The sequence below is a fragment of the Podarcis liolepis genome, assembly GCF_965112155.1.
Source record: "Podarcis liolepis genome assembly, chromosome: Z".
In the NCBI taxonomy this organism is placed as follows: domain Eukaryota; kingdom Metazoa; phylum Chordata; class Lepidosauria; order Squamata; family Lacertidae; genus Podarcis; species Podarcis liolepis.
In genome coordinates, this window is record NC_139570.1 from 48,306,955 (window position 1) to 48,325,278 (window position 18,324).

Genomic DNA, 18,324 nt, shown 5'->3' on the forward strand with positions numbered 1-18,324 from the left:
AGGATAAGAACAGTTTCTGCTTAAGAATGGACCCCCAGAACGCATTAAGTTTGTAACCAGAGGTACCACTGTACTGTATATCTTGATTACCACATTGGTGTTTTAGGAGTTGATGGTGTGTGTGTGTGTACACACACACACACACACACACACACACACACACACACACACGTGTTTGTCTCTGTGTGTGTCTCACCCAAAATTGCAGAGTATCATGGGAAACACTGGGACCTCTTTCTCCTCACCCAGCATGCTACTCAAGTGATAAAAGCACTGACTTCAGGGCAACCTCTGCACTGTGCTGAAATGAAGAGAGAATGGAAAAAAACTTAAGTAGGGTCATGTGTGTGTTTGTATGTGAGGGAGGGAGGGAGAGTGTGCTTCAGTTCTGGTACTAACAAAAAAATCCTGGGCTAAATGTGTGCTTGCAGGCAACCTGTCCTGCAACTGTCTACCTTTCTGAGCCATTTTATCTTACCAAATTATTATTACGGTATTATTTATTAAATTTGTTAACCACCTTTCAGGCGACAATTCCAGGGAGCTTGACAACAGAAAAATATGGAACGAAGATAAAAAATACATAATGAAACAAAAACAACCCAACCCCCCCCCATTTAAAAAGCCATAGAATGTTAATTAATCAGCTGAACGCCAGTTCCAGCTGGCAGACTTCAAGGGTTCTCATGAGAAGCAAAGCATATTCCCGCCAGCCTAAAACCTGTCCATCCCTGCTATAAAGAACGCATCAACCACCAGTTGGTTATTATATTTTTATTAAAACAAACATTATATTCACATTTTGTTTGTCTGGTTTGTTGGGTTTTTTTGTTTTTTGCTTGCAATATACAGGCTCTTGCAAGGCCCTCGCCAACAGCCAGTTCTTCCCATGCAAACCAATTGAAGGGAAGGACTCCAGCCCGGTGAGGCACAGTACATGAAAAGGTGGCACATGTCAAGGGGCTGGGGGAGACTTGAAAGAGAAGATAGCCCAGAGTGTTAAGGCAGAGCACCGGAGAGCAAGAATCACAGGAGCGCAGACCCACCCAGGGCTGGATCCGGAGGAGTCTCTCAGTTCGCCTGCTCCTCATAGATGTGGGTGAAAGTCTCACGTTCTGCTCCAGACTTCCAAGGTGCATTCTTGGCAGAGCTCAAAAACAGAAGTTTCCAGGGATCAGGTTGTTAACCAAAAGCTGCCTGAGCTGTAGCAGCTGAAACTACTCAGGTTTTGGGAACCTGCAATAAAAGCCCCACTTCCCAACTCTCATGCATGCAGTTGGCCCCTTTCCTTGGATCTTCCTTCCCTCCTTAATCTAGCCAAGATTGTGTGTGTATACACACACACACACACACACACACACACTTCCACAAAACCCTAACACAAATAAATAAAAACCTTGCACTTGCTCAACATACACTAAAAATAAATTATAAAAATCAACGCCCCAAATCCTCAGATTTTTCAAAATGCAGTTTGTAAATCAACACATCCCGTGTGTCAAGTGGCTCAATTTGGCAAATTCTGCTCAGCTGCTTGGGGGTTTGGGGGGGGGAGTCAGGATAAGAAGCTGCCTTAAACCAGATCCAACTGTCCATCCATCTTCTCCAGTATTGTCTACCAGACAAAAATGAAAGGACAGTGAAATGAGACAGATGCACGTGTGTATGCGTGTGAATAATGAGTAAGGAACCAGCAAGCTGCCAGGTACCAAAGGATGGCCATCAGACTCCAACCAGAAAGACATAGTGTGTGTGTGTGTGTGTGTGTGAGAGAGAGAGTAAAGACTCCGCGGCCAGCATTTGGGGGAGGAAATGAAGTGCCTTTATAGTTAAGTCAGTATAGCCCAGTGTGCTCTATTCCAGTGCTCGCCTAAACTATTAATAAAAAGAGTTTTACAGGAAGGTGTCTTATGCCATGTTATCCCTCTAGCCTAGTCCTTACTCTGACCAGAAGCCCTTCAGGGTTTCAGGAACAGATGGGGCTTTCCCATCCCCTGGTGTTACCTGAACCTATTTATATATATCAATCTAGAGATTTTGCTAAGGCGTCATCTACCTGTCTTTTTTTGCTAAGGCATCTACATGTTAAAAAGACTTACCAGGTGAATTGCCAGCTGTAATAAGAGACTTTTCAGTGTTGGCCCCAGAGCAGTGGAACTCTGCCCCTTTGGGGATGCAGCAGGCCTCATTCCTTGCCATGTTCAAGAGGGCTTTGAAGCCCACTTTCAGTCTTCAGAGTCCACTTAAACATGGCGAGGGATGAGGTGGAAAATATTCCCTGCATAATTTGCTATTTCAACCCTCTTTGGTATGGTCAACCGCTATTCCAAGCCAAAATTTTTATTAAAGGGAACCTCGCACTCCCTCTGCAGGCAGGATGCGGTGATGGTTCACTGGGCATGAAGAATTCACGGAGGAGACAGGAGACAATAGCTATGAGACATGGCGGTTCAACCAAGCCCCCATGGCTGGGGCAGTCTATTTCAAATGTACCCTTGCCTGTGAACTTTCCAGGGGCATCAGGCCAGAAATGATTGACTACAAGAAGCTGGCCAAGATAAAACGGCCCACACTACCAGAGAGCTGGTGTGTGTTTTTGTGTGTGTGTGTGTGTGTGTGTGTGTCTGTCATTGGTTACTCAGAGAATATGCAGCACTCAGCTGGCTGGACTGCAATCCTTCAAAGGCAAACTCCAACTGATAAGTCGTGACTGCGAGAGAGGCCAGACCTGGGAGGACAGCCAGCAGCAACTCTTCCTAAACTTGCTGGTCCAACACTTCCTGCATTCTGTGCTCTATTGCCACAATGAGTGTGTAGCTCAGGTTCAGCTCAAGAGTACGTTCACTAGAGGACTCCCTACAAACCCCAAGACAAAACTGCAGGCAGAGGGGCGTTTCCAGCAAAGGTTTCCAGCAAGTTCAGCTGAGAAGAAGCCCTCTCTCCGCACCCCAAGCACTCAACTATGCAAAGCTCCACACTAGAGGTTTCTGCCTTTGAAAGCTTTAGGTGGTTTTCAGCCAGGAGGAGTAGCAGTATTAGTTGGGTGCTTCGGGCAGGTGGGTGTTGTAGAGAGCAGCACGGCAGGATCATTCATTTTGTAAAAAAACCCCAGAAGAATCCAGGCCTAAGTTAGAGTGAGCAGAGACAGAGGGAGTGTGTGATCCTGTGCACACCTGCCCTTGATTCAACAGCATTTGCCAGCTCTGTAAGAAGCAAGTGGTGCCACCAATCCCTTTTTTTGTCCCGCGTTAAGTGACAAAGTAAGAAAGAGGGGGAAGGAGGGTCTTCCCGACAAATAAGCCCTGCGAGAAAGCAGCCCTCACAGTCCACCCAAACAGCCCTCATATTTGGAGTGCCATTCTGATGAAGCTTCTCCCCTCAACAGCTAGCCCTCTTCGAAAAACATCCTCCAGAGATCCCAGAGGCAAGTTGTTTAATTAGCTGGCTGCTTCAGAGTCAGGAAACACCCCTCCATTAACGACACACACCCCCCGCCACCAAAAGAAACACACCAGAGTTCTGTCCCAATTGACAACTTTTGGGCTCAGGGGGTCTCCATCTCTTCTCCTGCTTCTGGAAAAACGCTCCCTTACGCAAGCCCTCCTGCTCTCCTTGCAGACACAACTCAGGCAGTGTGTCTTCCCACCCCCAACAACTGGGCCGGTTCCTTTTCTGCAGGTCTTGCCAGCCGCCAACACGGAACCGCCCAGAGCAAGTTGCCCAGATCAGATGCTTGTGTGGTGGGCCCCTCACCACCTGCCTCATGCAGTTGTCTACTACCGCTAGACAGAGGTTTGATGGAGGTTGTGGGGGAGGGCCAAGGAAGGTAGATGTCAAGGAGGGGGTGGGGGGAGGCGGAGTCCATGGTGGTTCCAAAAGCCGAGGGAGGGGGTTGCATCTTCTCCACTCCTCAGCAGAGCGTGTCGGTGTTGAAGGAGAGCTGAGCCTGTGGGGAGACAAGGAAGATGTACAAAAATAGTACGGTATGATTTGGGACATGGCACTTTCTGCAATAACTGGTGCAAAACCCTGGGCTAGAGGAAGGGGGGAAATAAAAGAAAAACACAAGGGACATCTACAGCTGACAGATGGCCATTTATCCACCAGATGCTGCAGTCCAACTGTCTTGCCAGGTAAGAATCACAGGACCAACGGCAGCTGCCACATTCCATAAGAGATGGCTGCATTAATGCCTTCCTTTAATTCAGTGGCAGGAGAGGATGCCAAGTGTGGTGGAAGATTCAAGGAGGACGGTGGTTCTAGCAGCAGAGGCTGCTGCCTCCTCCCCTTCTTCATCTCTCTTCTTCCCTCCTCTCTCCTCCCCTGCCAACATGGAAAGAGCGAGCAGAAATGAAAGGGAAGCGATGCTCATGCTCACCCAGCTGCTCGCAGCAGCATAGCAGCACATCCAAGGGGAGAGTGCGCATTGCAGGGAAGCTGAAGGAAAACGGCGCAACTTGTTGACTGAGAGCAGCTACTACAAGCCCAAACAAGGACCACCTTTTTCTTGCTGCTGCCGCCTCAGGCTCCTGTTTTTTGCAACCCTCCTTTTAGCCACAGTTGCATGTTGGCTCTCCCCACCCTCCATCCACATTATTGTAAGATTTGGGGGTGGGGGAGCTGACACTGCGTACCATTGAGCAGCATCAGAAAAAAGCATTGAGTAGAGTATAACATCATGCTGTCAATATGAAAGATGAGAAAAGAGAAAGGCTTATTTGTGTTGATGAGGAGACGAGACTTTATCTCAAATTAGACCTAATAAAAATGAGATTACCCAGCCAAAGCAAGCTCACACTTCTCACTCGGTCTGTAAAAAGGTAAAGGGACCCCTGACCATTAGGTCCAGTCATGACCGACTCTTTATTGGCCGAGGGAGCCGGTGTACAGCTTCCGGGTCATGTGGCCAGCAGAGCAGTGCACGGAAACACCGTTTACCTTCCCACCGGAGCGGTACCTATTTATCTACTTGCACTTTGATGTGCTTTTGAACTGCTAGGTTGGCAGGAGCAGGGACTGAGCAACAGGAGCTCACCCCGTCACGGGGATTTGAACTGCCGACCTTCTGATCAGCAAGTCCTAGGCTCTGTGGTTTAACCCACAGCACCACCCGCGTCCCATTCAGACTGTAGACACCAGCAAATTAGGGACTCTCTCATCAGTACCTATACGGGGGGGGGGGATGATGATGCTTAATTTATCTTTTTCCTCTTTCTAATACATAACTCAAAGTGCAATTCCTTTCTTCTTGCAACTGTAAACTTCAAATAAGAATAAATGAAAAAGAAAATAGTATCATGGCTGCCTTGAGAGCAGTCCTCTCACCCGCTCCTCTTCAAAGCTGATCAGGCCCTCGTCATCTGTTTCCAAGTCCTCAGGCTCCTCCACCACTAGGGCCCGCAGCTCAGTTGGGGCTGCACGGGGCCGCAGAAGGTTCAGCAAGCGCTGGAGAGGCGATTCCACTGAACAGGCCGGGCTGCTCTCCTGCTGCTCTAGGTTGTCACTCTGCTTCTTAGCGAAGTTCACAAACACCTGCGGATGGGGAGGATGAGAAGAGCAAAGTGATAGTCTTACTCCATATATATGATTCAGGTAGGTAGCTGTGTTGGTCTGACGCAGTCGGAAAAATTAAAAAATTGTCCAGTAGCACCTTAGAGACCAACTAAGTTTGCTCTGGGTATAAGAAGAAGTGAAAGCACACAAAAGCTTATACCCAGAACAAACTTAGTTGGTCTCTAAGATGCTACTGGACAATTTTTAACCCCCCCCCCATATATGAGACTGCCTTACCCTGTATATGCCCACTCAATCGCTTTGATATGTGCTAGTTACAAGTGACACATAATTCTTGTTCCACACTTGGAAGAAATGGGGCTTTTAGTGAGGCAGCACCTGCACTTAGGAACTCTGTGCTTATTGACATCAGGCTGGTACCTTCTCGGTAGTCCTTTCAGCACCAGCTAAAAACATTTTTGTTTGCTCCCCAGACACGTAGAATGTTTACATTATCGGTGATATTAATTATTATTTGAATATTTTATATTTTTACTGATTTTTTTGTTTTGTTTTGCTCTTTTTCTTTGTAAACTGCTTTGATGGTTTTTTTGTTTTGTTTTGTCTTTTACAACAAAGAGGCCAAGGAGTCAATTGCCTGACCCCCACCAACTAATCTCTGGAATTTTGGATAGAAGTCACCTCCACTCCTGTTCCCCAAAAGCCCTTTAACCAGAAATTCCAGGGATGTAAGAAGTGCGAACTGGTCATGGCAGAGAACTCATTGAGAAGGCCAACTCAGTGCACTCACTTCTCTGAGAAAGGCAAATTCCATGCTAGCGTATTATTAGCAAAGGGATTGAAAATACAAATGCCTGCATTGCAATGCCCCTATACATACATCTCTGGTGTGCAGCTGATCACCTGCCCTAAGAGGAAAAGATAATGAGTCTGGACCTATTTAGCTTTGGGGGAAAAGGGAGAGTGCAATTGCAGAAGTCTGCAACATGATGAATGGGACAGAGTGAAGTTTTTCTCCCTCTCTCCTAACAAGAGAACCCAAGCCTCCGCTCTGCATGAAATGGATTGGCAAGGATATTCAGGAGAGCGAGAACAGCCACTTTCATTTAATGAAGACAGCCTTTTGGGACCCTGATATGGCAAATGATCCCAGTATGGCTTGGGACCCCACATTAGGCACCTTCTGGAAATCACCTCTCCTCACCCCTGCCTCTAATTGCTATTTGCCTCAAAGGTGCTGCTGTTATTTTTAAGAAACCAGTTTTTCATATTATGTCCCACAATACCCCTAGAAGAGATTGTCACACAGTGCATAATGAATATATGAAATTTGCTGCCAAGAAGTCCAATGTATCACAAGGAGTTGCTTTCTATCGGGACAGCTGTCTGTCCACCTGGCCATGATTCTCTGGGTCACTGGTCTTCCCCATCCCCTGCCAGCTTAGAAACCGCGGACTGAAACTGGACCTTCTGCATGCAAAGCAGCTGCTCTTCCACTGAGTGGTGTGGAAATAGCCAACTGGCTTAGGTGGCTTCATAGAAGAAGTCAAGGGAGGAGGCCTTATTGATGGCTATCAAGCATGAGAGCTAAACAGAACCTCCATGGCATAACCACTTATTATCAGCCCCTTGGTTCCCCATAGCCGGGTGCTCTTGATGGCTCCACCCTCAAGAGGTCAGGGAATGGTCCTGAGAGGCTCCAGCACTCACATTGTCCAGTGTGGTCTGACTGACGGAATAATCCTCAATGCCCAAGATGTCCACCACTTGCTCCATCTTGCTGAAGACCTGAGCCAGTGAGATCTGCTCTGACTTCAGCTGGTACTGCACCTTTGTGTGGTGCCTCTCCTTGGAAAACAGAGACAAAACATCAGCACAGCACCAGAATGGCACCTCCCTTTTTCGCACCCCATTCCCTTCCAAATCTGTCTCCTGGTGGACTTTAATACCCAGTGCTATGTCCGCATGAGTGAATGCAAGATGTCTTGAGTAGCTCAGAAGAGTTTGCAAGATGCCTAGACTCCTCACATTTTTCATCTGGCACCAAGATTGTGGGCAGGGCACTCAGGTGGGGGCTCTGCTGAATCTCCCTCTGAACATCATTTCATTACAGTTCCCTTTTCAATGCCGCACAAACTTCTCCAGGCTCTTTTTATGTTCTCTTACTGGCAGTTTAGGTGTAGGGTCGTGGTTCCCAATGTGGGGCACACGCCCCATAGGGGGCAATTTGATTTTTAAGGGGGGCAATTCAAGGATGAGTTATTAACAGTTAATGGCCTTTTAGCCTTCCTCCAAGTGAATAGTTCACTTTTTGAATAATAACAATCATATGTCACAGGTAGGGTGGGGGAGGGAATCAGGATTTTAGAGATGCATTGCCAAAAAGAGGTTGGGAAAGGTGTTGGGGAAACTAGGGACTTCCCTTACTGAATTCAATAACAGTTATTGGTTGCAAGGTAGCAACTTCCACAGGTGAGGTTGCTTCTTTGCAGGTTCAGTCAACCAATGTTATTGATTTAATTATCTTGTTATTATTGACCTCCAATAAGTGGACCTCCTAATTCCCCCTACACAGGAACAGAGACATGAAATCCCCCTTTAAAGAGAACTCTGTCATCTGCTCCCTCCACCACAGAGGCAGCCAGGGGCCAGGCTTGCAGGAAGCAGGGCCTCTGGGCATTCTCACGCTGGGAGGAGCCTAACCTTGAGGACAGCCTCTGGGAAGTTCCTGTTGAAGAACCGCACTACCTCCTTGACATTCAGGCTGGATTTGGTCCGCACCGTGATCATGTAGCCGTCTCCAAACCTAGAGGAACAGAGGGATCAGGAAACCAACCATGCCACTCTCATTTCTCTTTCTTCATACGCCCCTCGCCAGCAAAAGTTAGCCCTGGTTTCTCATACCTTGGCTTGCAACCATGACGCACCTTCACAAGCAATTTTCAAAGTGATGCTTAGTGCAGAGGAAACTTACAGCACCGCTTCCTGTCAGGCCCCGGGGCAAGGCAGGGCCTGATCCAGACCCTTTTCAGATCAGGTACCCATGGAAGCAGGGCCTCCTGGCTAGGCCAGATCCAGCACCCTTGGGAAGCTGCCATGGCCTCCTATGAGCAGGACCAGGTGGCTGCATCCAGCCCTCCTTCAATTTCCCACAATGGCCTTCTGCTCTACCTCTGGGGCAGTGTGGGAAGTCATGAGAGTGACTGGTCGCAGCTGCCCCATGCCGTTGAAGACACTGCCTCCATAGGCAGGTAAGCCTGATGGCAGAGGAAGGGGAGTCGCTTTAGCCAGAACGCCTTCAACTACAGAGCTGGTCCTGTCCCGTGGGATCTGCACCCACAGCCAGCCCAGTTCTCACGCGAATGAGCAGAGGTTGGAAGAGTGTCCCTTTGATGAACCCTTTGGTGCCCCTTGACCTTTTCCCGCTCACCTGTTCTTTAGGTGCTGGATGCTGCCCAGGCACTTCAGGCGCCCGTTCACCATGATTGCCAAGCGCGTGCAGAGGGCCTCACACTCTTCCATGCTGAGGGAGACAAAGGAGAGGGCCTCAGCACAAAGCCAGCCTGGATGGGTAGACCACGCTGGGTCTGAGTCGCCCACATGATCTTCTCCCAATGCAGAGTGAGCAGGCAATCACAAGCCCTTACTCCAGCGAACCATCCATTGCCTCAGTTCATGCCCCGCCCCCTTGCCCTGGGTCTCATGAAGCAGAAAAAGGCACCCCAAGGCCCCACCAACCTGTGTGATGTCAAAACCACTGAGCGGCCCGTCTTGATGATGTCCAGGATAAGGTTCCACAGGAAACGCCTGGCCTTTGGATCCATGCCAGTGGTTGGTTCATCCTGCCAGGAAAAGGGGGCAAATGGCAGAATTAGCTGCCCACAGGGGCATCCTTAAGCCTTACCGTCATTCGGGTTGGCTTCATGCAAGCCTATTGTCCGTTGCCATGGATTCTGAATATAAATCATCAAAGGAAGGAGGAACCCAGGAAACCCAATTTAACTGAACACACATTTCCTACAATTTACATGGTCATCTTTTGTGGTTGGAGACTTGGTTTGGCTTCTTTGCCAGGGTTCTGTTGCTAGGTGCTGCTAGAGGACTATAGGCTTTGACACACACACACACAGAGAGAGAGAGAGAGAGAGAGAAAGAGAGAGAGAGAGACAGCACTAGCACAATAGCAGCACCTAGGGACAGAAAAAAGTATTACACAGTACTGAAGCTGTGGTTGCTCTTGAGTGCCACGCACCCTAACCCCACCTCCTCTCCTCACCAGGAAAATGAACGCTGGGTAGCCAATCAGGGCAATGGCTGTAGATAGCTTCCTCTTGTTGCCGCCACTGTAGGTGCTGGCAGGTTTGTTAGCATATTTGGCCAACTCCAGCTTCTTTAGTGCCCACTTCACAACCTGAGAAGGCAAAGAGGAAACTGCTTGCACACAACTGGTACCCCCATGAGAAGGTAACCCCATGAGAAGAGCCCTGCTGGATCAGACCAAAGGTTCACCTAAACCAGCAGCCAGGTGCCTCCAGGCAGCCCCCTCAGCAGGGCAACGAGGCAATGGCCCTCCCAGGCTCCTCCTCCTTAGCCTAACTGATGCTAAAAGAGATGCACTGTATCTGGGCATGGAGGCTTCATTCTTAGCTACCCTAAGAATATCAGAATCATCCTGCAGGATTTGGTGGAAGCACTCACGTGGCCCAGCATCCTGTTTGGCCAGCCATAAGCTTCCTAGGCAAGGCGTGAACACTGGTTCCCACCACCCCACACTCTGCCACCAACAACTGATGGTCAGAGCCATGACGACAGCCATTAGCAAACCTCTCACCCCTTCTGTAAATCCCCCAACACTCTTTTAAACCCATCTGCACCAGTGGCTGCCACCACATCTTGTGGCTATGAGTTCCACAAGTTAATTATGCATTGTACGAAGCGGCAGCAGCTCCTTGTTTGCCCCGAGTCTACTGCTGCTCAAAGCTGTGATGCACAGCTTAGCCATTGCCCCAGTCATTAGCAGTCCAGGCTGACCAGCAAACCAGCCACCCGGTAGAGGTCCATGGGAAAGAAGAGGCCAGAGTCACCCGGGCCTTTTTTCTCTCTGCTACTGCCCCCGGAGGAAGCAGCCCCTCCACAACTTGCTTGCTCACCCGCTCCTCATCCTTCCATGGAATGCCGCGCAGTCGGGTGTACAGCTCCAGGTGCTCTTGCGCCGTCAACTCATCAAAGAGAGCATCAAACTGTGGGCAGTAGCCCAAGCTCTGCTGCACCTGGAGAATGTCCTTCAAGATGCTACAGAGACAGAGAGGAACAAGGGGACAAAGCAAAGAAGTCAGTTCCTCTGAGGAGCCCTGATGTCAGGAGTGAGCCAGCAGTAAATCGTACCAAGTGAGTGGAAATAAAAAAATTCCTTCCAGTAGCACCTTAAAGACCAACTAAGTTAGTTCTTGGTATGAGCTTTCGTGTGCATGCACACTTCTTCAGATACTGTGAGTGGAGTCAACTCTTTATTAGAAAGACACAGGAGTGTCAGGCCTAATGCGCGTAGGAACTCTTCAATACATCTTGCCCCTATGAAGCAGTTGCAGAGACTGAAGTCCCCTGCTCTCCAGGGCTTCCCCAAGTTATCTGACACCCCACCTGCGTGCCTGTTTTTGCCCCTCCCACTTCATACCACTTCTTCTGGTTCTGGGAGACCCAGTGGGGAGAGGGTGTTGTTGCAGGATGATGGGGAGACACTTGCACCTCTCCACCAGCCAGACTAATCTCTGCCTCTTGCCCTCCCTGCTCTCCTGCATCAGCTTCTGATTCTGGACTTTTCTCTGACACAAACTCTCTCTGCTCACCAGGCCCTGTTACCTCTTCAGTTTCTGACATCTCCTCCTTTCGGTCTTCTCCCTCTGACCACTCATCATCATTCTAGCATCAATCCCTGGGCTCTGAGCCTTTTCCTCCCCCGAGAGTTTTTCAGCTGGTTCCTCCCACCATTCCACTACTCTCAGCCAGTCCTTGACACCCAATTATTGCTATCATTTAATGTATTTATTTCCCGCCTGCCCCCCAAGTTGTTGCTGCTAACGGCAATTATATCCCACCTTCTTCCCTCCAAGATGGCACAAACTTTATCCTCACAACACCCCTGTGAGGTAGGCTGAGAGGCAGTGTGACCAGCCCAAGGTCACCCAGTGAGCTTCATAGCAGAGTGGGAATTTGAACCTGGGTCTTCCAGACCCTAGTCTGGCACCCTACCCACTTTTAAAACAATGTAATAAAACACAAAGTAATAAAAACAAACTAGTTAAAAACAATAACTAAAATATGCCATGTTTAGAATCAGCAACTAGTTGTAACTTCATAGGAAGTCAAGTTTGTTTCAACTGACAAAACAGTGTCCCAGATTTTTCTTGTTTTTAATCACTCCAAGAGGGCTGGAATGGGTGAGAGCCCAGCAATAAAAATGCTTGCAATTGTAAATACAGTCATACCTCGGGTTACAGATGCTTCAGGTTGCACGTTTTTGGGTTACAGACGCACCGAAACCCAGAAGTACTGGAACAGGTTACTTCCGGGTTTTGGTGCTCGCGCATATGCAGAAGTGCTAAATCGTGCTTTGCGCATAAGCACCGAATCGCAACCCGCGCATGCACATACATGGCGCTGCAGGTTGCAAACGTGCCTCCCGCACATTCGCAACCTGAACGTCCACTGTAAAGGGTTTATCAATACGAGTCTACCAACCCCTTTAAGTATCCCAAGGTGTCAAAGGGAACATCATATCCCATCATTTATTGAATTTCATGTAGGCTATCCTTCCAAAACACCTGCACATGCTGTCCTCCAGAACAGATGCAGGAAGTCTGCCTTAACTGAACTGAACCTCAGCATTTATTAGTACAAGCTGGGCATATCTTACCTAATCTATCTGGGTGAGATGCAACTGAGAAGCTGCTCTGACCAAGTTTTTCTTTTCTTTCCCCAAGAGCAGTGCTTGTTAACCTCTTGGGAATGGTCACACAAGCGTACATGAACGGGTCAGGCTTGCACAGAACCAACTGCAACTTTTTGCCTGGCTCTTACAACAGAACAGGAGGCACAGCAACCTTGAGCCAGAACCGAGCGCCACCTACCCCCCCAACCGCCTGCCCCATGGACGCACCTGTGTCCATTGATGAAGGCCTCCCCTCCAGTTGTGCTCTCGTCCCCTGTGAGCATTTTGAAGGTGGTCGTCTTCCCGGCCCCATTGACGCCCAGCAAGCCAAAGCACTCTCCTGGGCGGACGCCCATACACAGTCGGTCCACAGCCAGGATACGTCCAATCTTGCGGGATTTGTACACCTGGAACCCGGTGAAGGAGTGAAGTCATCAGTGAAAGCGCTGCACCCGCAACGTGCAACCTGGTGTACTGTTAGCAAGGCTTGCAGCAAACTGGCAAAATGGCCTGTTTTTCCTAGCTGGCAACCATAGGAGGGGAGAGTGCTCTTGAGCTTGTGATACTGGTTTCCCACAGGCACCTGGCTGGCTACTGCAAGGTCAGGATGCTGGACTAGATAGACCATTTGCCTGATCCAGCAGCAGCTCTCCTTCCTGGATTTTGAACTTGTAGAGTCACACAAATTACTATCATCATCATCTTCTTATATTTGTATACCTTTAAAGACCTTTAAAGCGCTATGCGGCCTAGGACCCACGTACCTACGGGACCGCCTCTCCCGGTATGCCCCACGGAGAGCCTCAAGGTCCATAAATGACAACACTTTGGAGGTCCCAAGTCGCAAGGTGGTTAGATTGGTCTCAACTAGGGCCAGGGACTTTTCAGTACTGGCCCCGACTTGGTGGAACGCTCTGTCACAAGAGACTAGGGCCCTGTGGGACTTGACATCTTTCCTCAGGGCCTGCAAGACAGAGCTGTTCCACCTGGCCTTTGGTTTGGACTCGGTCTGACCCTTATGTTTCCCTCCCCTTATGGTTTTGATCTATGGGCTACTATTAAAATGGGGCTGCATTTTAAATTGCATTTAAACCTGTATTTTAAATTGACCCCCCCCCCACTATGTTTTTACTGTGATTTTATTGGTGTTAGCTGCCCTGAGCTTGGCTCTGGCCGGGGAGGGTGGGGTATAAATAAAATTATTTCTTCTTCTTCTTCTTCTTCTTCTTCTTCTTCTTCTTCTTCTTCTTCTTCTTCTTCTTCTTCTTCTTCCACCCTTCATCCAAAGATCATGAGTCGGTTCATAACAACTCAAAACTCTCTCCTCCGGTGGTTTTCAGAAGCACTACTGCCTCCAATCACAGTGGCAGAGCATAGCCATCATGACTAACAGCCACTGATCGCTTTCTCCTCTGTGAATTTGCCTAATCCTCTTTTAAAGCCATTCAGGTTGGTGACCATCATTGCTTCCTGTGAAAATGAGTTCCACAGTTTAACTCTGTGCTGTGTGAAATTAGAATATCGTGGGAAAGTTCATTGATTTCACTAATTCACCTTCAAAGGTGAAACTAATATAGGAGATCGACTCGTGACATGCCAAGTGAGATAAGTCAAGCCTTGATTTGCGATCATTGTGATGATCATGGCGTACAGCTGATGAAAACCCCAAATTAACCATCTCAGAAAATTAGAATATTCAAGGAAATTAGCAAAACAAGGATTGCAAATCGAGCAAGATTGGACCTCTGAGAAGTAGAAGCACATCTCGCTTTGCATGGCATGAGTCAATCTCATATATTAGTTTCACCTTTCAAGTTGAATTCCTGAAACCTTTCAAGTTGAATTCCTGAAACTTTTCCACGATATTCTAATTTTTCGAGTTTCACCTGTACTTGTCCTGGATATCCCAGCAGTCATTGTTTGCTGCTTGTGGAATTTGATCCCTTCGTGTTATGGCAACTTCTGCCCAATTAAATCCCTCTCTGATCCTGGAAGCCAATCCTCGCCACAGCCCCTGACAGGATTGGAGGAAAGGCGTCCCCTACCTTGGTGAGGTTCTCGATCTTCAGCATGTCGTTGTCAGCATCTCCCCGCAAGACTCGATGGCGCTCGTTTGCTACATCCACATCATCCTCAACAGGTTTGCTTGACACAGGAAGGCGTCTGGATCAGAGGAAAGGGAACAGAGTGTGGAATGAGGCTCAGGGTGGAGGGTGAACGAGGCAAAAAATGGCCCTACACTTTTCAGAGAAAGAGACAGAGGAGTGAGAAAGCCACTCTTAAAGTGTGGGCTGGAATGCCTTCAGCAGCTAAAAGCATAAACTGAGTAGGAACTGTTGATAAGGCTCTTTTCATTGACCAAATCTGTGGGTACGTCAGTTGCCGAGACTATATAACACCGGTCTTGAAAGACCAACACTGGCTCCCAGTATGTTTCCGAGCACAATTCAAAGTGTTGATGTTGACCTTTAAAGCCCTAAACGGCCTCAGCCCAGTATCCCTGAAGCAGCGTCTCCACCCCCATTGTTCTGCCAGGACACTGAGGTCCACCTCTGAGGGCCTTCTGGTGGTTCCCTCACTGCGAGAAGTGAGGTTGCAGGGAACCAGGCAGAGGGCCTTCTCGGTAGTGGCACCCCCCTGTGGAACGCCCTCCCTTCAGATGTCAAAGAGAAAAACAACTACCAGACTTTTAGAAGACATCTGAAGGCAGCCCAGGGAAGCTTTTAATGTTTAATAGGTTATTGTATTTTAATATTCTGTTGGAAGCCGCCCAGAGTGGCTGGGGAAACCCAGCCAGATGGGTGGGGTATAAATAATAATAATAATAATAATAATAATAATTGCCAGTAACAGTGAATCAGGGTGTGTGTGTCCAGATGAGTATGACTTAGGAGAGGGTTCAGCTTCTTGCATCCTTATCTAGACAATTACCATATGCACTTATCCTAATATAGACATTTTCACCTGCACTTTGTGTAGGCCTTTCAGGTTTGAGAACTATACCACACAGTTTTCAGAAGTGCAAATTTCAAAGGACAGCTTCATGTATTGGCTTGGGGAATAGAAATTTGATAGGGTCACATAAAAATGCGAAACTAATTAACTGATTCTATTTATATCCCATCTTTTTCTCCAAGCAGCTCAAGGCAGTGAACGTGGCTCTCCCTATTCCCATTTTATCATCACAGCAACCCTGTGAGGTAGCTTCGGCTGAGGGGCAGTGACTGGCCCAAGCTCACCCACTGAGCTTCATGGCTGAGTGGGAACTAGAACCTCTGTTGCCCGGATTCTAGTCCGACACTCTAACACATTGTTTCTCAAATTTGGGTCCCCAGCTGTTGTCGGACTACAAATCCCATCACCCCTAGCTGGCAGGACCCTGCTCTAACTATTATGTCACATAAGTGTTGGGGTGAGTGTCATCCAATCATTCCCAGAAACAAGAAGTTACAGCAAGTTTGTGAAAATTCCAGAAGCTGCCAGAATGCTGAACTGTTTACTGCAGGTGTCAAAGTCAATATTGTGAAAACTGTTTGTACACACGTGCAACTCCCAGACTGGACTGAGATATTTAGTCTCATCCTGTCTCTTGAATGGGAAGGATATAAGAGAGGCAGAGGAGAGCCTTGAAGCTCTCTAGGGTAAGGCCTGCAACTTCAAAGAGGACCTCTACAGGGGCTCCGGTAGACGTCTGCAACCATTATGCTTAAAAACCGACACTAAAAGTATTCCTGCCTGAAATGGAATTATTGCTCCATGTCTGACTTGGAAGCTCCTACACGTTTTGCTGCTGTGTGTTTACTCTGCTTAACTGGGTGTCTGGAAACGTGCTGGACCCAAAGACAGGAGTTTTAGCTGTAAAGAAACCCAATAGGTGGTTTGCCTGCTTAGCACAAACCCAAACAGGTTATGGGTGATGTCCCATGGTACCAACAAAAGAACCTTTGGCATACTGATGATGCCACCAGTGCCCCCCCCCCCGCCCTCATGCTTACTGTGGTTTCCGGAAGAAATTATACTGGCACATGATGGTGATGAAGAAGCCCACAAAGCCTTCAATTGTCATGGCAACCAAGCCTCTGGTCACGATGTCCCACTCGAATGGTGACTTCATTTTGTCAAATTGCCCTAAGGTGAGAGGACACACAAAAGCAGAGCTAGTGGCTGAAGAGGCACCAAAAAATTCCCTCTTGCTGGACACAATCACCTGAGAAGTAACACTCACTGGTTTATCCCCAACTGAATTTTACTCAAGGCCTACTGAAAACAATGGTCCTAAGTTAGACACGCCCACCCAATTCAATGGGTCCACTTCTTATTCAGGATGGATAAAAGGAAAGACTTCTTTTCACACAGCACATAGCTAAAGCTTTGGAGCTCACTCTCGGAGGAGACAATGATGGCCACCAACCAAACTGGATGGCTTTAAAAGAGCATTGGGTGGGGGGTGGGGAATGTAGAAAAAGCTTTCAATGGCTAGTAGCCATGATGAATGCTTCTAAATACCAGTTGCCACAGGAGGAGAGAGGGTCTTGTGCTTGGGTCCTACTTGCCCATTTCCACAAACATCTGGTTGTACTAGATAGCCTGATCCAATAGGCTTTTCTTATGTTCTTCTGAGTAACATCAGATATAGCAGTTCCTGTTTCTATTCAGCCGCTCTCAAGCCAAGCAACTGTTCTGGCCTGTTTAGGGCTTTGATTAGCAAAAGCCCCCTGCTTTATTCCTTAAAAAGCAATCAGTGCCAAGGATGTGCTCATGGGAAGCCCCTCTTTCGATGCTGGTTGTAGTGACTTGATTGGTGGCGGATAGACAAGCTGCTCTGCACCTGTTCATAACTCTTTCCCCCTCCACTAGAGGTCCACATGTCCCAGGACTAAATCATGGCTGTAAGAGGTGCCAAGCCATCCTTTGCAAACTGCTGACCCTCCAGGCATTTTGGGCCACAACTCCCATCACCCCACAATGCCTGCACTGGGTGCTGGCTGTTGGAAGTTATTGTCTAAAACATCTGTAGGGCACCAGGTTGGCAAAGGCTGGACTAATCCATATAAAAAAACCAAGCAAAGGGTGCTTAAGCAGGCTGGGAAATTTACCAATCTTAGCATAGTATTCGTTGATGTATTCGTTGTAGGCCATCTCCATCAGCCCATGGCCCAGGTTGTAGTTTGGGAAAATCAGGAAGCAGCTTTTTAAGTAGCTGTTCACTACTTTCAGGTCCTACGGAAAGAAGCCACAAGAAGGTCCCCAGAGATGGGTCAGACCAAATGCATATCTAATCCATAAACAATAACTTTTAAAGCCACTCATCATGCTTTGCATATTTATTTATTTATTCATTTCATAAAATTCACAAACAGAACAAAGGAACAAAATTACCAGTAAAAAGAGTTAAAAACAACTATTTAAAACTTTAAAAAAGTTAAATCGGCGATAAAGTGAAACTAAAACTAAAACACACATCAATGTTCTACATATCTGGGTTGGCTTTCCTGAACAAAAATGTTTTTAGCAGGCACCAAAGGGCACAATGAAGGTGCTTGCCTGATGTCAACAGGCAGGGAGTTCCAACGCTGCTGCGTTAAAAGATCAATTTCTTACAAATGAAGAGAAAGTATGAGAGTAGATCAGAGTTTCCCTGTTCAAAATGGCTCCCCAAGGCAGCCTCATGGGAGAGCCAAGGCTATAACTTTTCCACCACCTCTCGCCTGAGTCCCGCTCACCTTGTCGTGCTCAAAAAGCTGCAGCAGGAACGTGGCCACGGTGGCAGTGATGCCAATGAACAGGTTGATGACGATCAGGAAGACGTAAGCTGAGCTGGGCACCTCAAACCAGAAGGATGCTGGGTACATGATGGGGGTGATGGACCAGCTGGAGGGGAG

The 18,324-nt window shown here is 48.0% G+C and overlaps 1 protein-coding gene across 2 annotated transcripts in view; it reads right to left on the reverse strand.

Moving 5' to 3' along the window:
- Positions 1-759: 759 nt before the first annotated feature.
- The window catches only part of ABCA2 (ATP binding cassette subfamily A member 2), a 102,391-nt gene continuing 84,826 nt past the window's right edge, over positions 760-18,324 (reverse strand). For both annotated transcript variants that reach the window (XM_083485647.1, XM_083485648.1), the window contains 13 exons: positions 18,166-18,313; positions 17,539-17,662; positions 16,438-16,570; positions 14,488-14,605; positions 12,671-12,849; positions 10,665-10,806; positions 9,791-9,925; positions 9,253-9,356; positions 8,945-9,037; positions 8,218-8,320; positions 7,225-7,362; positions 5,326-5,532; positions 760-3,946 (listed from right to left, as the gene is read on the reverse strand). In XM_083485647.1, the coding sequence (XP_083341773.1) occupies positions 3,911-3,946; positions 5,326-5,532; positions 7,225-7,362; positions 8,218-8,320; positions 8,945-9,037; positions 9,253-9,356; positions 9,791-9,925; positions 10,665-10,806; positions 12,671-12,849; positions 14,488-14,605; positions 16,438-16,570; positions 17,539-17,662; positions 18,166-18,313 (1,660 nt within the window). In that variant the 3' untranslated portion in view covers positions 760-3,910. The remainder of the gene's footprint in view (positions 3,947-5,325; positions 5,533-7,224; positions 7,363-8,217; positions 8,321-8,944; positions 9,038-9,252; positions 9,357-9,790; positions 9,926-10,664; positions 10,807-12,670; positions 12,850-14,487; positions 14,606-16,437; positions 16,571-17,538; positions 17,663-18,165; positions 18,314-18,324) is intronic.